Genomic DNA, 14,965 nt, shown 5'->3' on the forward strand with positions numbered 1-14,965 from the left:
TGCTGACATGCTAACTTCCTTTTGCCTGTAATGAACTAATGGTGTTAGCCTCAGTAGTGTAGTGGCAAATTCAGGTGTGAAGGGTCCCTTTGTGATTGTCACAGCCACTCCCCCTCAAAGCCACACTCCTTCTAAGATTACATAGCTTCCTAAGATTATGCAATAATCTCATAATCATATGGCAATAAAAATTAGGGGTGCACTGCAACAATCAATACAGATCTCTATGTGTTGCCTTAAATGTGCGTGTGCGCGCACACACACACATCCCCCCACACACAGAGAGAAAGGCAAATGATTGGGAGTGCTCCAATACCACAATTTGGAGTGACTTAAGTTGTGTTTTCCATGAAATTCCATTGTATGTAACCAAACTTGCCCAGCATTGTCTTGAAACTGAAGCACCTTGTGCTTAGCATTGGAGTACACAGTAAATAGCTCCCCTTTCATGCTTATTGAGCAGCTCTAGGATACTGGAGACAGGCTCTGCTGCCAAAATAGTAATGGGCTTTCAAACACCCTCTTTGTGACCCTGGGATACTACGCCACTGGCATATGAACCACACAGGAAGCTGTCTCATGACATTACAGCAGGCTATTTGTCTACCTGGGCAAGGTTTATCTGCTCTGACTGTAGGTGGCTATCCAGGGTTTCCAGAAAAGGTCTTTCCCGTCACTTGTGACCTAATCCTTTTCATGGAATTTCAGAATTGTAAAGTTGGAAGAGACCCATGACCCCGAGATTAAGTCTCATGCTCTGCTTAGTGAGCTATCCATGATATGGATGGATCTGGGTATTTCTTCATACAAAGCACACACTCAACCAATCAGTGCTGTAACTTCTAAGGGTCCCCAAACTCTTAACTGAACCCAGAACTTTTATCCACATTATAGGTACAGGTATTTGGCATGCTTTTTTCTCTTTGTCAAACAGGAATAGGTTGACTTCTCTTTGAAGTCTCTATGTCATTTCTTGGGGGCTCTGATAGTACATGGGGGCCATGGATTCTTTACTTGAATCAAAGGTTCCTGCCTTTGAGCTAAGCAGAGGAAGGGCTGACCCAGTCACAAATTAGGACTATCATCCATTGCAAGTTATCTTCTAAATAAGTGAAACAAGGTGCATGCCATACAGTAGTTTTTATTTATCAAGTGAATATTCTTTAGGCACACTTTTATTCATCTTGGTATAGCTTTAACCCATCAAGACCTTAAGAACCAATACAGACTTCCTTTCTTCTTAAAAAAAAGGGGGGGTATCTGTTGCCCATAGTTCCTCACCATTATTCATCCCCACCTCAAAATGGCAAGTCTCTCATTTGCTTAGTGGATTTCCCCTCCCCTCCTTGGAACCCACCTAGAGCACAACATGAGACTTCCTGAATCAGAAAGAAGTGTTTGCCCAATGAGAATGTAAAGTACTGGGTTGATGGTGCCACTCAGAGAAGTGAACACGAAAGCCAACGAGGAGATGGTTGCAAAATCACGGTGCAAGGCAAAGAACAAATTCAGGGGGGCCCAAGTGACAAGGGAGAAAAACATCCCAAGCAAAATTTCTGTGCAAGGTTCTCCTTGCTCACCTAAGTTGCGCCAGATCTTGATGACCAGTGTCTGGGTGGAGATGACCATTAGAGGAGCAAAGATCATTAAGGTGATGATAATGATTGACTGCGGGTCAAGCCCCAAATTGAAAAACAGTAACAGCCAGCAAGACAGAGCCCAGAGAAGGGCAGACACCATGGCAGATAGGAGAACAGGCAAATATTTTGGACTGTGACGTCGGTGCCAAATAGGGAAGAGGCCAACCAAGAACCAATCAATGCTGATGGACATTAGGAAATGCATGCTAGTACCTTGCATGAAGAAAAATAGGTATGCCAGTAACAGGAACAATTTAACAAGAGCATCGCTCGAATCCTCACAAGTGCAAAAGAATATGAAGATACTGCACAGAACTAACAGGGCACCAAAATCAGCTACAGCTAAATTCCAGATGTAGACAGTGAAGAAAGTCTTTCTAATACGGAAGAGGAGAAAGAAGAAGATGGTTCTGTTCCCAAAAAGCCAAAGCATGAAAATGAAGATAATGAAACGAGCAATCATACGATCTTGTAATAAGCATGTCAGAAAGCTCTTTGTGTGCTCACATGGGCAGGGAATATTTTCTAAAACTTGCAAATATTCAGTGGGAAGATGTGTTGCGTTCAGTACAGTCATATTCAAACCACCACTTCTTAGATGCTGGCCTCTTCCACATATGGTCCTGTTAGCTGAAGGAAGAAGGAAATCCTCCTAAAGAGACAAATGCCAACAATTTAAAATTGGAACTGAATGCTGAAAGTCAATTCACAATGAATGGGGAAGGAAGCTGGCCATGTATGTTACCCAGTGCAGGTGCTATATCACCTCTTTGCAAAGTGTAGCTTGCAAATAGTGAGCCAGGCTCAGCAAAGCACAACATCCTCCCTAACTTAACTGGCATATATTCCTCTCTCAGGAATGCATGCAAACAGAAGATCTGATCAAAGGTCCATCAAAGGTATCCAGACCCAGGATCCACTTTTAACCCAAACCCTTCTTAATTTTCTACCATATATTTGCATGGTGGTAGTTCTCCTGTTGTGAACCACCTTAGATCAGGTCTTAACCCACTAGTAGGCACTGACCCACTAGTTGAAAATCATTAATCTAGTCCAGGGGTTGGCAACATGTGGCCCATGGGCTGGATCTGGCCCACGAAGACCGTTTTACCAGCCCATGAGCTGCCCCCAAACCAAACTGAGGCGCCCACTTTGCGAGTCTCCTGTGCACTGCACTAAACTGGTGCAGCGTGGCACAGGGACTCACCAAGCGGCACTGGAAATCGCTTCTGCGCAGGCGTGATTTTTGGCATCCGGGCATGCGCAGAAGCAATTTCCAGTGCCGCAGACATGTGCAGATGTGATTTTCGGTGTCACGCTGTGCCGGCCTGGCCCATGGAGTGATCTGGTCCATGGCTGGTAAGCCTTGCTGACCCTGATCTAGTCCATCCTTCTGTTTCCAAGTGCTTTCAAGATGCTTCTAGAAACTACAGTGGTACCTCAGGTTACATACGCTTCAGGTTACATACACTTCAGGTTACAGACTCTGCTAGCCCAGAAATAGTGCCTCAGGTTAAGAACTTTGCTTCAGGATGAGAACAGAAATCGTGCTCCGGCAGCACAGCAGCAGCAGCAGCAGGAGGCCCCATTAGCTAAAGTGGTACTTCAGGTTAAGAACAGTTTCAGGTTAAGTACGGACCTCCGGAACGAATTAAGTACTTAACCTGAGGTACCACTGTATACAAGTGGCATTTAAAAGTGACAGCTCTGTTTGCCTTCCATGCAACTGTTATTCGAGGTAAAATTGGCATAGAATTTACATTGAGCCATCAATGTGCAGCTCAGAGCTATCTTCCATGATCTTTTGTAATCCCCATTGGCAGTCCTATGACTTGGTGGCTATCCACAGCTTGTGACAGTAAATTCTGTTTCCTGTGGCTCAGATTTATATATTCATAGTACCTAACAATGCTCTGTGTAGAGCAGGCTTGTTGTACTTGACCAGTGTCTAAGGCAGAGCTTTCCAAACTGTGTGTCACGACACATTGTATGTCGGCTGCAGTGTGTAGGTGTGTCGCGTGAACATTCCCCATGCTCCTTCCGGGTCTGGAAAGGAGTTAGTTTAACCTCTGGTTTGCTAGTAAAACTGAATTACTGTGTTGCCAAATGATGCATGTCTAAAAAGTGTGTCACCAGCATGAAAAGTTTGGAAAGCTCTGGTCTACGGTATATTTTGAAGTTGGTTGACAAACCATGGGGTGACCTTGTTAGCTTTGGCTGTGGTTTGCAACACAAAACCCCTGTCTTGTGGGTATAGCAAACTAGAGAAGAGAGGGAGGAATTTGTACCAGAAAGGGAAGAAGTAAGCTTTGCAAGCCATGGTTTGTAGAGAGGCAGTGCCTTTTCTGCCCCAGGTCAATATGTGTGGCAGAAAACACTTACTTTTGTTTCTGAACAATTTGTCGAAACGGAAGAAACCTGGTCACTTCCTGACAGCTGGATGAGGCCCCAAAGCCCAAGCCAAAGAAGCAATGGCATTCCTTCCTATGAAAAATAAAGAAAGAATCAGTAGTGACTGACATACTGCTCATACTACATGGGGGGAGGACAGAGAAAATTGGTCCACCAGGCAAGCAGAAATACTCACGTTGATGGAGTAGCACAACTTCGAAATCCACCTGTTAGGGTTCCAAGGGGTTGCTCGAGAGCAAGCGGGCAAATACCTCCCTGCTCGGCTGTGAAGCCTTGCTTTTGATGCCAAAATAAACTTTATCTGTCCAGAGGGCCACTCTCCCATGGCTGGCTCATTCGCTGGCAGAATCCGTGAGTGGGCGGTCCTTAAACCTTCCCCAGCAAAGTAGTTTTTTGACGCCCAGTCTGCGCCTCCCCTCTCGGCGCGAAAGCTTACTGCGCAAGGAGGGCGTGGGTAACGGAGGACCTCTCTCCTCCCTGCTTTGCCCAGGCAAGGTGTCCGGGCACCGCCTCGCTTCCTCCAAGCCCTGAAGCACCTCTCCACTGGAGACGTGGTTACTCTCCTCCGCTGAGGAGGAGCTGCTTCCCACGATCTTTGGGGGCTCTCTGTAATCCATCTGGCTTTTCCCCTCTCCCCCCTGAGCCGATGGCGGTTCCCTGACACCACCCAATGGATTTACTTCTGAGTTGACATGTGTAGGATTGCATAGTGATTTTGTGAATGGCCACCATTCACATTCACCATGCACTTTTCTCTGTCCTCACTGTTTACAGCCCCCACCCCCCGTCCCGTATATATATGTACTTGTATCTCAAAATAACATATCATACATCTGATGAAGTGGGCTGTAGGCCACAAAAGCTTATGGCATAAGCCCCGTGCCATAATAGTCTTCAAGGTGCTGCTTTTTGCTGCAGGAGACTAATACGGCAACCCCCTCTTCAAGCTGGAATTTTACTACACCCATGTTGCAGATGGCGGAGTCATAGTGGATTTCCTAAGGCCATCTAGTGACTTCATGAATTAGCATAAAGTTGAACTGGGGACTGTCTTATTCACAGATCATGCTCTTAACTGCTATATTGTATCAGTTTTGCCACTGCATAATCAAAATTCCACCCTGAGCCACCCCAAGGATCTTTCGGGAGGAAGGGCAGGATGTAAATTAAATACACACACACACACACACACACACACACACACACACATACATCTGAGCTCTCTCAGGCCCACCTCCAAGTTGTTGACTAGCACACATTTGCTTAGTAATATTGTCACCACTCAGTAATAGTCATGTCAATGCATGACAGGTGCAATTTCAAATTGCAGGTTCACATTCAAGCTTTGGCCTATATAGGATGTTCAACAAAACAAAACAAAACAAAACAAAACAAAACAAAACAAAACAAAACAAAACAAAACAAAACTATGACGTCTGAAAATAGTAAAGCAAATAATCAACTTACAGTAGTAACAATGAACAAGCTTAAACATAAAGAAAACCTACCCCCTGCCAAAAAAAGTTGTTTCAGCAAGAATAGTGTCTGTTATCAGTTGCTAGTTGGATAACGTTCATGTAACAGAATCTGTTCTGTTGTTCTGCTTCCACCCTCCTTCTCCCTGATGTCCTCTCTCTCCTCTACTTTTCCTTCCTCTACTCTTGCAGTCCTCTCTTGGGTTTCTTCTCCTCTAACTGTCACCAACTGACTTGTTAATTGTCTTGCTCTTTCCTGGCATTCTATGCCCCCACCCTTAACTTGTCATTCATGCATTCTAGTACCCATATTCTATTCTATGGTGTTACATAGGAAGCTGCTTCATTCCAGGCTAGACTATTTATATTTGCCCACCCATCTAATATGGTTTACTCTTATAGGTAGCAGCTCCCAAGGTCTTGGGCAAATGTCTTTTCCATCGCTGACTACTTGATCCTTTCAACTGGGGATATTGGGTATTGAACCTGGGATTTCCTATATGCTTGCAAAAGAAGTATGCACCTGGGATAGCTCAGTCGGTAGAGCATGAGACTCTTAATCTGAAGATTGTGGGTTCAAGCCCCACGTTGGGCAAGAGATTCCTGCATTGCAGGGAGTTGGACTAGATGCCCCTGGCGGTCCCTTCCAACTCTGTAATTCTATTCTACTCTAGTAGCAAACAATGGTCTCTATCCCTGTATGCTTCTCCTGCTGGCTTCACCTTTGATAAACAACCTTCAGGAAAGTGATTTTTTTTAACCTCTTCTCCAACCAACCAGACTTTTGACATGGTCAATGCAACTTCATACATGCTCTTTCCTCCTTTGGTATCCAAAGAAACCCAGGTCACCAGTACTTGAGAAAACGATAGCTTGTCTTTCAGTCCCCCTTTCCTGCTTTTAGGACCTGAACATGCTTGTACAAATGAAACTGGACTCTCCAGAGGCATCTTTAGTCTCATTCATATTTAACATTTCCATTAGACTGGAACATTTTAATTTGAATCTCACCATCCATAACGTTTTTGGTTCGGAATTTTTCCACTCTGTTGTATAAGCAAATTTTAATCACACTGCTTTGTACTTTTGCGTCAGGCATGATTTCTCATGGACCTCCTTTCTTCACCTCCTTCTTTTCTTCTCAAAGCCTGTTCTATCAGCGCAGCTGGGTCTCATTTAGCAGAACTGAACTGAGTAAATATGTTGCCAGTGACAAATTAAGTGACAGATTTTGCCTTTGCATGATTGCGGACTAACTACTCAACTCTGAAATTTATTTTCATGCAAAACTCTTCCACTGTAGCTTTTGAAAGCAACTCTTGATCTGCAAAAAAAAATCTCCTGTCAGTGTTCACCAACCAGAATATATGCAGTCATTATGTGACATTTTGCTTGTTGCTCTTACTTGGATACAAAACCTATGGGTAGAATTGCAGGATCATAGAATTGTACCCTGATGGATACAATTGCAGAGCTTCATCTAGTCCAATCCTCTGCAATAAAGGAATCTCCACTAAAGCATCCATGACAGATGGCTATCCAAACTCTGCTTAAAAACCTCCAAGGAAGGAGAGTCCACCATCCTCCGGTGGAGTCCATTCCACTGTTGAACAGCTCTTACAATCTTCCTGATTGTTCTTCCTGATTGTTTAGTCAGAATCTCTATTCTTGTAACTTGAAGCCATTGTTTTGAATACTACCTTCTGGAGCAGGAGAAAACAAGCTGGTTCCATCTTCCATGTGACAGCCATTCAGATATTTGAAGATGGCCATCATATCTCCTCTCATTCTTCTCTTTTCCAGGCTAAATATACCCAGCTCCCTTAACCATTCCTCATAAAACATGGTTTCCAGACCCATGATCATCTTGGTTCTACAATGCATTGGCAGAAAGGAATTAAATCTGAATCAAAACGGAAATATTTCTATTTTCCCCATTGGATTGCTTGATCTGAAGGTCAAATTTGTTGCTCTAAAAATTAAATTGGTCAGCTTTTTAATTCAGATTGCAATATGGGGAGAAGTCCAGTAAATGAAGGAGTAAACATGTATAGAATTGGGTTTGAAAGGCCAGAGACTAGACAAAGATTAACAGCAAAGAGCAGAGATCTGAAACCTATAACTGAAACTGCTGTTATGTTAGTAGGAGCAAAGTAATCACAGCATAGAGATCTATCCTACAGCAGCTACACTGGTACTGATATTACTGGATTAAATTTGAGGTGCAGGCTTTGACTTTTAAAACAGTCTAAGACCTGGTTTTCTAAAGGACTGCTTATAGAATCATAGAATTCTATAGTTGGAAGGGACCCTGAGGATCATCTAGCCCAATCCCTCCACAATGCAGGAACATGCAGCTGTCCCACATGGGGATCAAACCTGCAACCTACAGCTGGATCATATAGTAATACGGTAATTAGGGCAGTGGTGGTTAATGTAGCTTCTGTAGTTAAACTCAGTGATACTCAGGGCTCTTCTTTTCAGCCAGAACTCACCAGGGCCAGTTGGCTGCACAGTATTGGGTTTAGGAGGCCTGATTTCCCTGTCCAAACTACATATATTGTCCAGTGCAGAAAAAAGGTTGAATGAACATACCTAGTACCTATGGGACCGTCTCTCCTGGTATGCCCCATGGAGGACCTTAAGGTCCACAAATGACAACACTTTGGAGGTCCCAGGTCTCAAGGTGGTTAGATTGGTCTCAACTAGGCCCACAGCCTTTTCAATACTGGCCCCGACTTGGTGGAACGCTGTGTCACAAGAGACTAGGGCCCTGCAGGACCTGACATCTTTCCGCAGGGCCTGCAAGACAGAGCTATTCTGCCTGACCTTTGGTTTGGACTCAGTCTGACCCTTATGTTTCCCTCCCCTTATGGTTTTGATCAATGGGCTACTATTAAAATGAGGCTGCATTTTAAAGTATATTTCAACCTGTATTTTAAATTTTTTTATTTTTTTATTTTTTATTGTAATTTTACTGGCATTAGCTGCCCTGAGCCAGGGCAGGCAGGGTTGCAGAAATGGTAGGGGACCCCAAAAAAGAAGCTCTCCATTGCTTAAAGTGCAAAAATCAATGCTTTCATAACTACACCATAAGCACAAAAGAAAAGCCAGCTGGCCCAGGCCAATGACCCATTTTGTTCAGCATTCTGTTCTTACAGTGGCCAACCAGATGCCTACAAGAAACCCACAAGCAGGTCCTGACCACAAGAGCAGTCTCACCTCCTGTGGTTTCCAGCAAAGAACAATAAGGTACAGCACCCATTAATCATTTCTTTGGTGGCTCATTCTTTACCCAAAGATAGAAGGCAAATAACAGTTGTTATTGTTGCTTTGCAGAATAATATTCTAAATTGAAAGCTTAAAACATTGTTGAACTTACACAGATTCACTGTCTTAGGAGGAATTGCTGAGTCAATAGCTAAGATTGTCAGCATCTGGTATTTGTCAGTGAGAACATCTTGAGGCGGGGGTGGGAGAATGACTTCCCAGCATGGTGGGATGTGACATAATCCTCTCCCATATTGCAGGCCCATACTGATTAATTTACTTCTAGTAGAAATGTTAACACAGTGCTACAGGGGTCATTTTGAGGTCTGTTGAAAGTGGAAATTGGTAGAAATTCTGCATGCCAAGATTCAAGTTAGGGGACTGAACCCCAGCAGAGATTTCACATGGCAAAATAGGAGCAAAGAAAAGTGTTGAGATAAAAGCTGTAAAACCTTAAAATGTTCCCTTTTGTTGTTTAGTTGTTTAGTCGTGTCCGACTCTTCGTGACCCCATGGACCAGAGCATGCCAGGCTCTCCTATCTTCCACTGCCTTCCTCAGTTTGGTCAAACTCATGCTGGTAGCTTTGAAAACACTGTCCAACCATCTCGTCCTCTGTCGTCCCCTTCTCCTTGTGCCCTCCATCTTTCCCAATATCAGGGTCTTTTCCAGGGAGTCTTCTCTTCTCATGAGGTGGTCAAAGTACTGGCGCCTCAGCTTCACAGCCTGTTCTTCCAGTGAGCACTCAGGGCTGATTTCCTTAAGAATGGATAGGTTTGATCTTCTTGCAGTCCATGGGACTCTCAAGAGTCTCCTCCAGCACCATAATTCAAAAGCATCAATTCTTTGGCAATCAGCCTTCTTTATCGTCCAGCTCTCACTTCCATACTTCACTACTGGGGAAACCATAGCTTTGACTATACAGACCTTTGTTGGCAAGGTGATGCCCTTTTAATGAACTTTTCAGAGTTATTTCCAAATTATCTCACTTCCTCTAACATAGGAAAAGATCACATGCCTGTAAGTTATAAAATGGTTTACTTACAAACCCTCCAAAGTTCAGATTCATGTGCTTTTCCATACAGTAGTCAGAAGAAGTTGCGCAGGCAGTCAAACATATATTGGTTACAAAATGATAAAAGCTCCTAAACTATTGCTATAGGAAAATGCTAGTTTTGGACCACATTCTTGCCTGGAACAAAAGTGATGGGTTAAAGCCATGTGGCTTGGGGGATCAGCTCACAGCTCCTCACACACCAAAGTTCACATGTAGACTAGGAACAAAGGCTTGTTTAGCTATTTCCTCCTAAAGTGAGGGGAAGTGACATAGGATAAGCCCAGCAGGACAGCTTACTTTATGAACCCCTTCATGCATTAATTAGACTAAAGTATGTTGGTTATATGTGGTTGGTTTAGCCCACAGAAATTGAATACAATTGACACCCCATGAATGCAATCGTAAATTAAGGAATGTTATTTGGGTTCCAGAGCGAGATATCCTACAACATGTATGGTGTACGTTATGGATAGCCATCTATAGCCTATGCCAGTGCATAGCATAGAGGGTAGAGGTTAGGACACTGGAGATGAGGGTTCAAATCCCCACTAAGTCATGAAGTTCATTGTGTGACCTTGAGCCAGTCATGGTATGGAGAGGGGGTAAACCATGTATGCCACTTTGAGCTCCTTGGAGGAAAAATGGCATATAAATGCAAACATTAATAATTGTAATGCATTTTATTAACAAATCTTACCTTGCTTTTGTAGGCCATCCTGAAGCTCTTCTAAAAGTGTGGCATCTAAATCTTTCAAACAAAACAAAAAAAGGAAGCAAGCAAGCAAACAAACCAAAATCTGGTTCCTGCACACTCAATAAAACAATCCTTCAAACTAAAAAGGAGCAGGGCTGGAAGCATTATGAAAATTTGGGACATCATTCATATACTAATTAACAGTTTGGTTGGTTGTGTTTTTTTTAAAAAATACACTTGTATCCTACTTTTCCTCCAAGAAGCTCAAGGACAGTATATTTAGTTATCATGTGAGGCTGGTTAGCATGAGAGATAGTGACTGGCCCAAGGTCACCAGTGAGCTTCATGGCTGAGTGGGAACTTGAACCCAGTTCTAGCCTGCCAATCTAAGCACATAAACAAACAAACAAAAATAAATAAATCTAATGTCCAGCTTATGCCCAGGTTACACATTGCACTGTAATCACTGTGCAAGCACATGGCGGTTCCCTCTTCAAGTAGAAGCACAATAATTCTGGTACTGGGATTCTATGAGCCAGCTCTTGACACTGGGGCCTTATGGGATATTTTCTGTATTTGCTAAAGACACCTAAGTACAACTGAATGCATACTGCATATGTGATGAAGAGCATACAGTTTTCAAGTGCATCTTTCTCTTTAAAGATACACAGGAGCAACAGGAAAGAAAGGATTAGATGCCACCTCCTTGTATTTGAAAGAAAAAAAATCTGTATGTGAGACCTGTGTGTGTCCTTTCATTATTAATGTGGTGTGCATGTGGCTGGACTTAGGTATGTGCACTTGAATACAAAATATTTTGTGAGCAGTCTCCCTCAATCTTCCTGTGCTAGCATACAGATGTTTCCCATGTGATATGCTGAGAACAGCTATACCCGTCCATTTTGCAAAAACTGTGTTGCATTAATAGTGCAATCAGACAACACACATTACAAAGCTTGGTCCTTGCATGCAAACAAATGGCTAGATTAATACCTGCACGTCATGTGTTTGGTGCTATCCAAGCTATTGGAAAATGAGAGATGGGCAGTGTCAGATTTATGCCAAAGCTAAGGAAGTTCCAGTTTAGGGTCTCAGGTTTTGAGGCAGTCTCTAAATGAAAGAAAGGGCCTAATTTAAAATTTTACATAATCATGAAAGGAAGTGTTTTAAATGTTGTCATGGGCATAACACACACAATGAATGCTGTATTGCCGCTTCTATTTAGTAAGTGTTAAACTATGTGTGATACTGCTCCTGCGTTGGTGTACACTAGAAGTTTTCATGTATGCCAAATAAGATAATAATGCCTTTTCATTTAAAGGTAATTTCAGATTCAAAGAGGCTGATTGCAAGAAATGTGTTTTAGTTAGATTGCAAATTTTTAGTTGCATCACCACTTATGAACAAGTATTATATAAAAGGTTTCCCCTCCCCTTTTATTGTTCTTCTTGTTAGAATAATACACTTTCTCTTTGGTAATGCTGTGAAGCCTCTCAAACTGGACAGAATTGAAGACCTTAACATGTCTTAATCCAGCTCTGGCAATGGGTGAGAATGTTGGGAGATTCTGTCTCTTAGAGCAGGGGTAGGCAGAAGGTATTATGGGATAAACTGGGAGACCTCTGGGTGATCTGAAGTAGATCAACGAGGATTTCTGACTCACAATTGTTTAACAAGGGCAACAACCAAATGATTCCCCTGCCCTTAAATGCTGCAATGAAGAAAACTGGTGAGGTGTAACCAGGAATGGATTTTGGGGTGGATGAACTGTGAGCTCCAAGCAGTTTCTGGTTGCTGGCGTCCATCAATGGACAATGGAGGAGTGTACCTTTGGGGGTGAAGTCAACCTGTTGGAAGGCTACAGTGCCTACTGCGGCTGTAGACACCAATATGGGAGAGCTATGTTTTGTTGCAGCTGGGGCAAATGCAACTGCACCACAGTTTCTTCTTTTTGTGCTCTTCCCAGTGGCCATTCCTCCTGTGGTCACTGCTATGTGTACACAACCTGACTGTCTCCAGGAACTGCAGTCATCGGCAAGGGATTCCCACATGGTGGGGTTGATGTTGCCAGCCTTCATGCCTCGTTTGCAGACATCTTTGTAATGCAGAGTTGGTCTGCCAATGGGCCAATGAGCACATCCTTGGGGATCATGCCATCATCCATTCTGTGGACACGACCGAGCCAGCGAAGATGTCGCTGAGACAGAAGTGCAGACATGCTGGGAATGAGGGCTTGAGTACTCAAAACCAATTCCTGGGCTCAGAGTTCTTTAATTCTAAGTAGATGCATTGGGCTCTAGCTGATGGACCTCAGGGTTCTAGTAACAAGCAAAATCAATTCTGCAAGTCTGAAGTCTGTCCACTCCTGCCTTAAGAGCTTTCAGCAGCACACACCATGCATTGCTTGCAACACTGCACTTCTTCCATAGAATCTCACTCCCCAATCCCCAGGTCAAACTTCATACTTCAATACTTCAGAGTTTCAAAATGTTGGATCCGGGCTCTAGCGACTTTGAATGAATTTTGGTTTATATATTTAGTTGAGTTTAGTTTTTTTTTTTTTATAAAAAAGACGTATTCTCTAGTGATTGGTAATTACAGTTCTGGCTGAAACTAAGTCAGCTGGAAATGCTTCTTGGGCTTGTTGAGACTGAAAGGTAGTTAACTCCAGCTGCACATTAACATATCATCTCCCATTAAATTATATCAAAAAGGATAAACACTGATAAAAGACATCTGCTGACACTTAAAGAGGTCCTCTAATCTCAGCGTTACTTCATATTCCCTGTAACTGCAGTCATCAGTCAGAATTTGTGGGGCATTCATCTTCACTTTTGCATAGGTGCTGTATTGCAATTAAGCATTAATGAATGGACATGCTGTTGTGGAAACTCCTTATGGAGCTGCTGTTCTATATATGGAACACAGGGGTTGGCTGCCCCATCTTTTTTAATTTGCTGCTTATTGCTATGTCTGGGGCAAGCTTCTGCAGCTATTAAGCAATTTGGAATGAACATGCATACAGGCTTGTTTCTAAAAGAACATTGGTGTCATGGGACTGGTATTTTTGTGCTGAATCTGAATATCCTGGCGGGATTCAGGTCAGGGTACCAGGCTGAGCCTGGAATGGAATGGGTCTTTTATCCAAGGGAGTGGTTTCCCAACATAGTTCCTATGAGCTATGGGGATCCTTGAAGCCGATCAGTTATTACTCAATTATACTCAGGAATAGTGGACACAATGGCACCTAATTGCATCTGTTGGTGAAAATACCATGCAGAAATGCAGTACAGGAGGGGAAATTGCTTGCAAACATGTGCAGATCAACAGAAATTGCATTCAGAGATATGTATTTCAGGAGAAATGTGCTAACATATTTTCATAAGGAACACATGCACACACACATAGCAAACTGAACTTAATATTGGGGAAAATGTGAAACGGCTATCAATGGCTGTTAGCCATGATGACTGTGATCTGTTTCCATGTTCAGAGGCAGTAATGCTTCTGAATACTAGTTGCTGGAAACCACAGTTGCTAGACTAGATGGGCCATTGGCCTGATCCAGCAGCCTCTTTTTGTCTTCTTATGCTCCCTACTCTTTCACCACTTTATCATTCATTCACACACACACACACACACACACACACACACAAACAACAGTCAGTATATTATCAGAGTCCCCTGTTACATAGTTGTCCTGTTGCTGAAAGAGGCCACTTCATGGTCAGAATAGTTCTCAGATGCAGAAATAATCATAATCAAGGAGCCTCCTACACAAGTATTAGTTGGGTGACCTGTCATGGGTAGATCAGAATGAGGTATTGTGCGATATGTTGCTCACTTTGAAATAAATGCTTTGGACTATCCTATCTTGTTTAAAGGTAAAGGTAAAGGTACCCCTGCCTGTACGGGCCAGTCTTGCCAGACTCTGGGGTTGTGCGCCCATCTCACTTAAGAGGCCAGGGGCCAGCGCTGTCCGGAGACACTTCCGGGTCATGTGGCCAGCGTGACAAAGCTGCATCTGGCGAGCCAGAGCCGCACACGGAAACGCCGTTTACCTTCCCGCTGGTAAGCGGTCCCTATTTATCTACTTGCACCCGGAGGTACTTTCGAACTGCTAGGTTGGCAGGCGCTGGGACCGAGCAGCGGGAGCGCACCCCACCGCAGGGATTCGAACCGCCGACCTTTCGATCGGCAAGTCCTAGGCGTTGAGGCTTTAACCCACAGCGCCACCTGCATCCCCTATCTTGTTTAGGATAGTACAAATAATTGCTGCTGGGTCATCTTATACATATAATACAAATTAATCCTTTTCTTTCTTTTAAAAAATCTGTCTTAAGGCACACTTTGAATAAACATCATGTGCCTTGTCAGCAACTGTAGACATGTTACATAGGGATCAAAAATTATTATTTT

General features: G+C 43.3%; 1 protein-coding gene across 2 annotated transcripts; it reads right to left on the bottom strand.

Moving 5' to 3' along the window:
* Positions 1-1,125: 1,125 nt before the first annotated feature.
* LOC310848617 (proto-oncogene Mas-like) lies at positions 1,126-5,774 on the bottom strand. 2 transcript variants are annotated; one of them, XM_083747980.1, is made up of 3 exons: positions 5,546-5,774; positions 4,023-4,120; positions 1,126-2,292 (listed from the first exon to the last, which is right to left on the bottom strand). In XM_083747980.1, the coding sequence occupies exons 2-3, from the start codon at positions 4,116-4,118 to the stop codon at positions 1,324-1,326; spliced, it is 1,065 nt and encodes a 354-aa protein (XP_083604106.1). In that variant the 5' UTR covers positions 4,119-4,120; positions 5,546-5,774; the 3' UTR covers positions 1,126-1,323. The 2 variants fall into 2 exon arrangements, with proteins under 2 accessions (XP_083604106.1, XP_083604105.1); XM_083747979.1 differs by lacking the exon at positions 5,546-5,774 and having other exon boundaries at positions 4,023-4,122.
* Positions 5,775-14,965: the final 9,191 nt, after the last annotated feature.

This window comes from Podarcis gaigeae (genome assembly GCF_964106915.1).
Source record: "Podarcis gaigeae genome assembly, chromosome: 7".
Taxonomy (NCBI): Eukaryota; Metazoa; Chordata; class Lepidosauria; order Squamata; family Lacertidae; genus Podarcis; species Podarcis gaigeae.

Coding starts and splice junctions, on each gene's coding strand:
- LOC310848617 (XM_083747980.1), bottom strand. CDS start 4,118: ATGCCATTGCTTCTTTGGCTTGGGCTTTGGGGCCTCATCCAGCTGTCA. Junction 2,293..4,022: donor CAAATTGTTCAGAAACAAAA/GTAAGTGTTTTC, acceptor TTGTCTCTTTAG/GAGGATTTCCTTCTTCCTTC.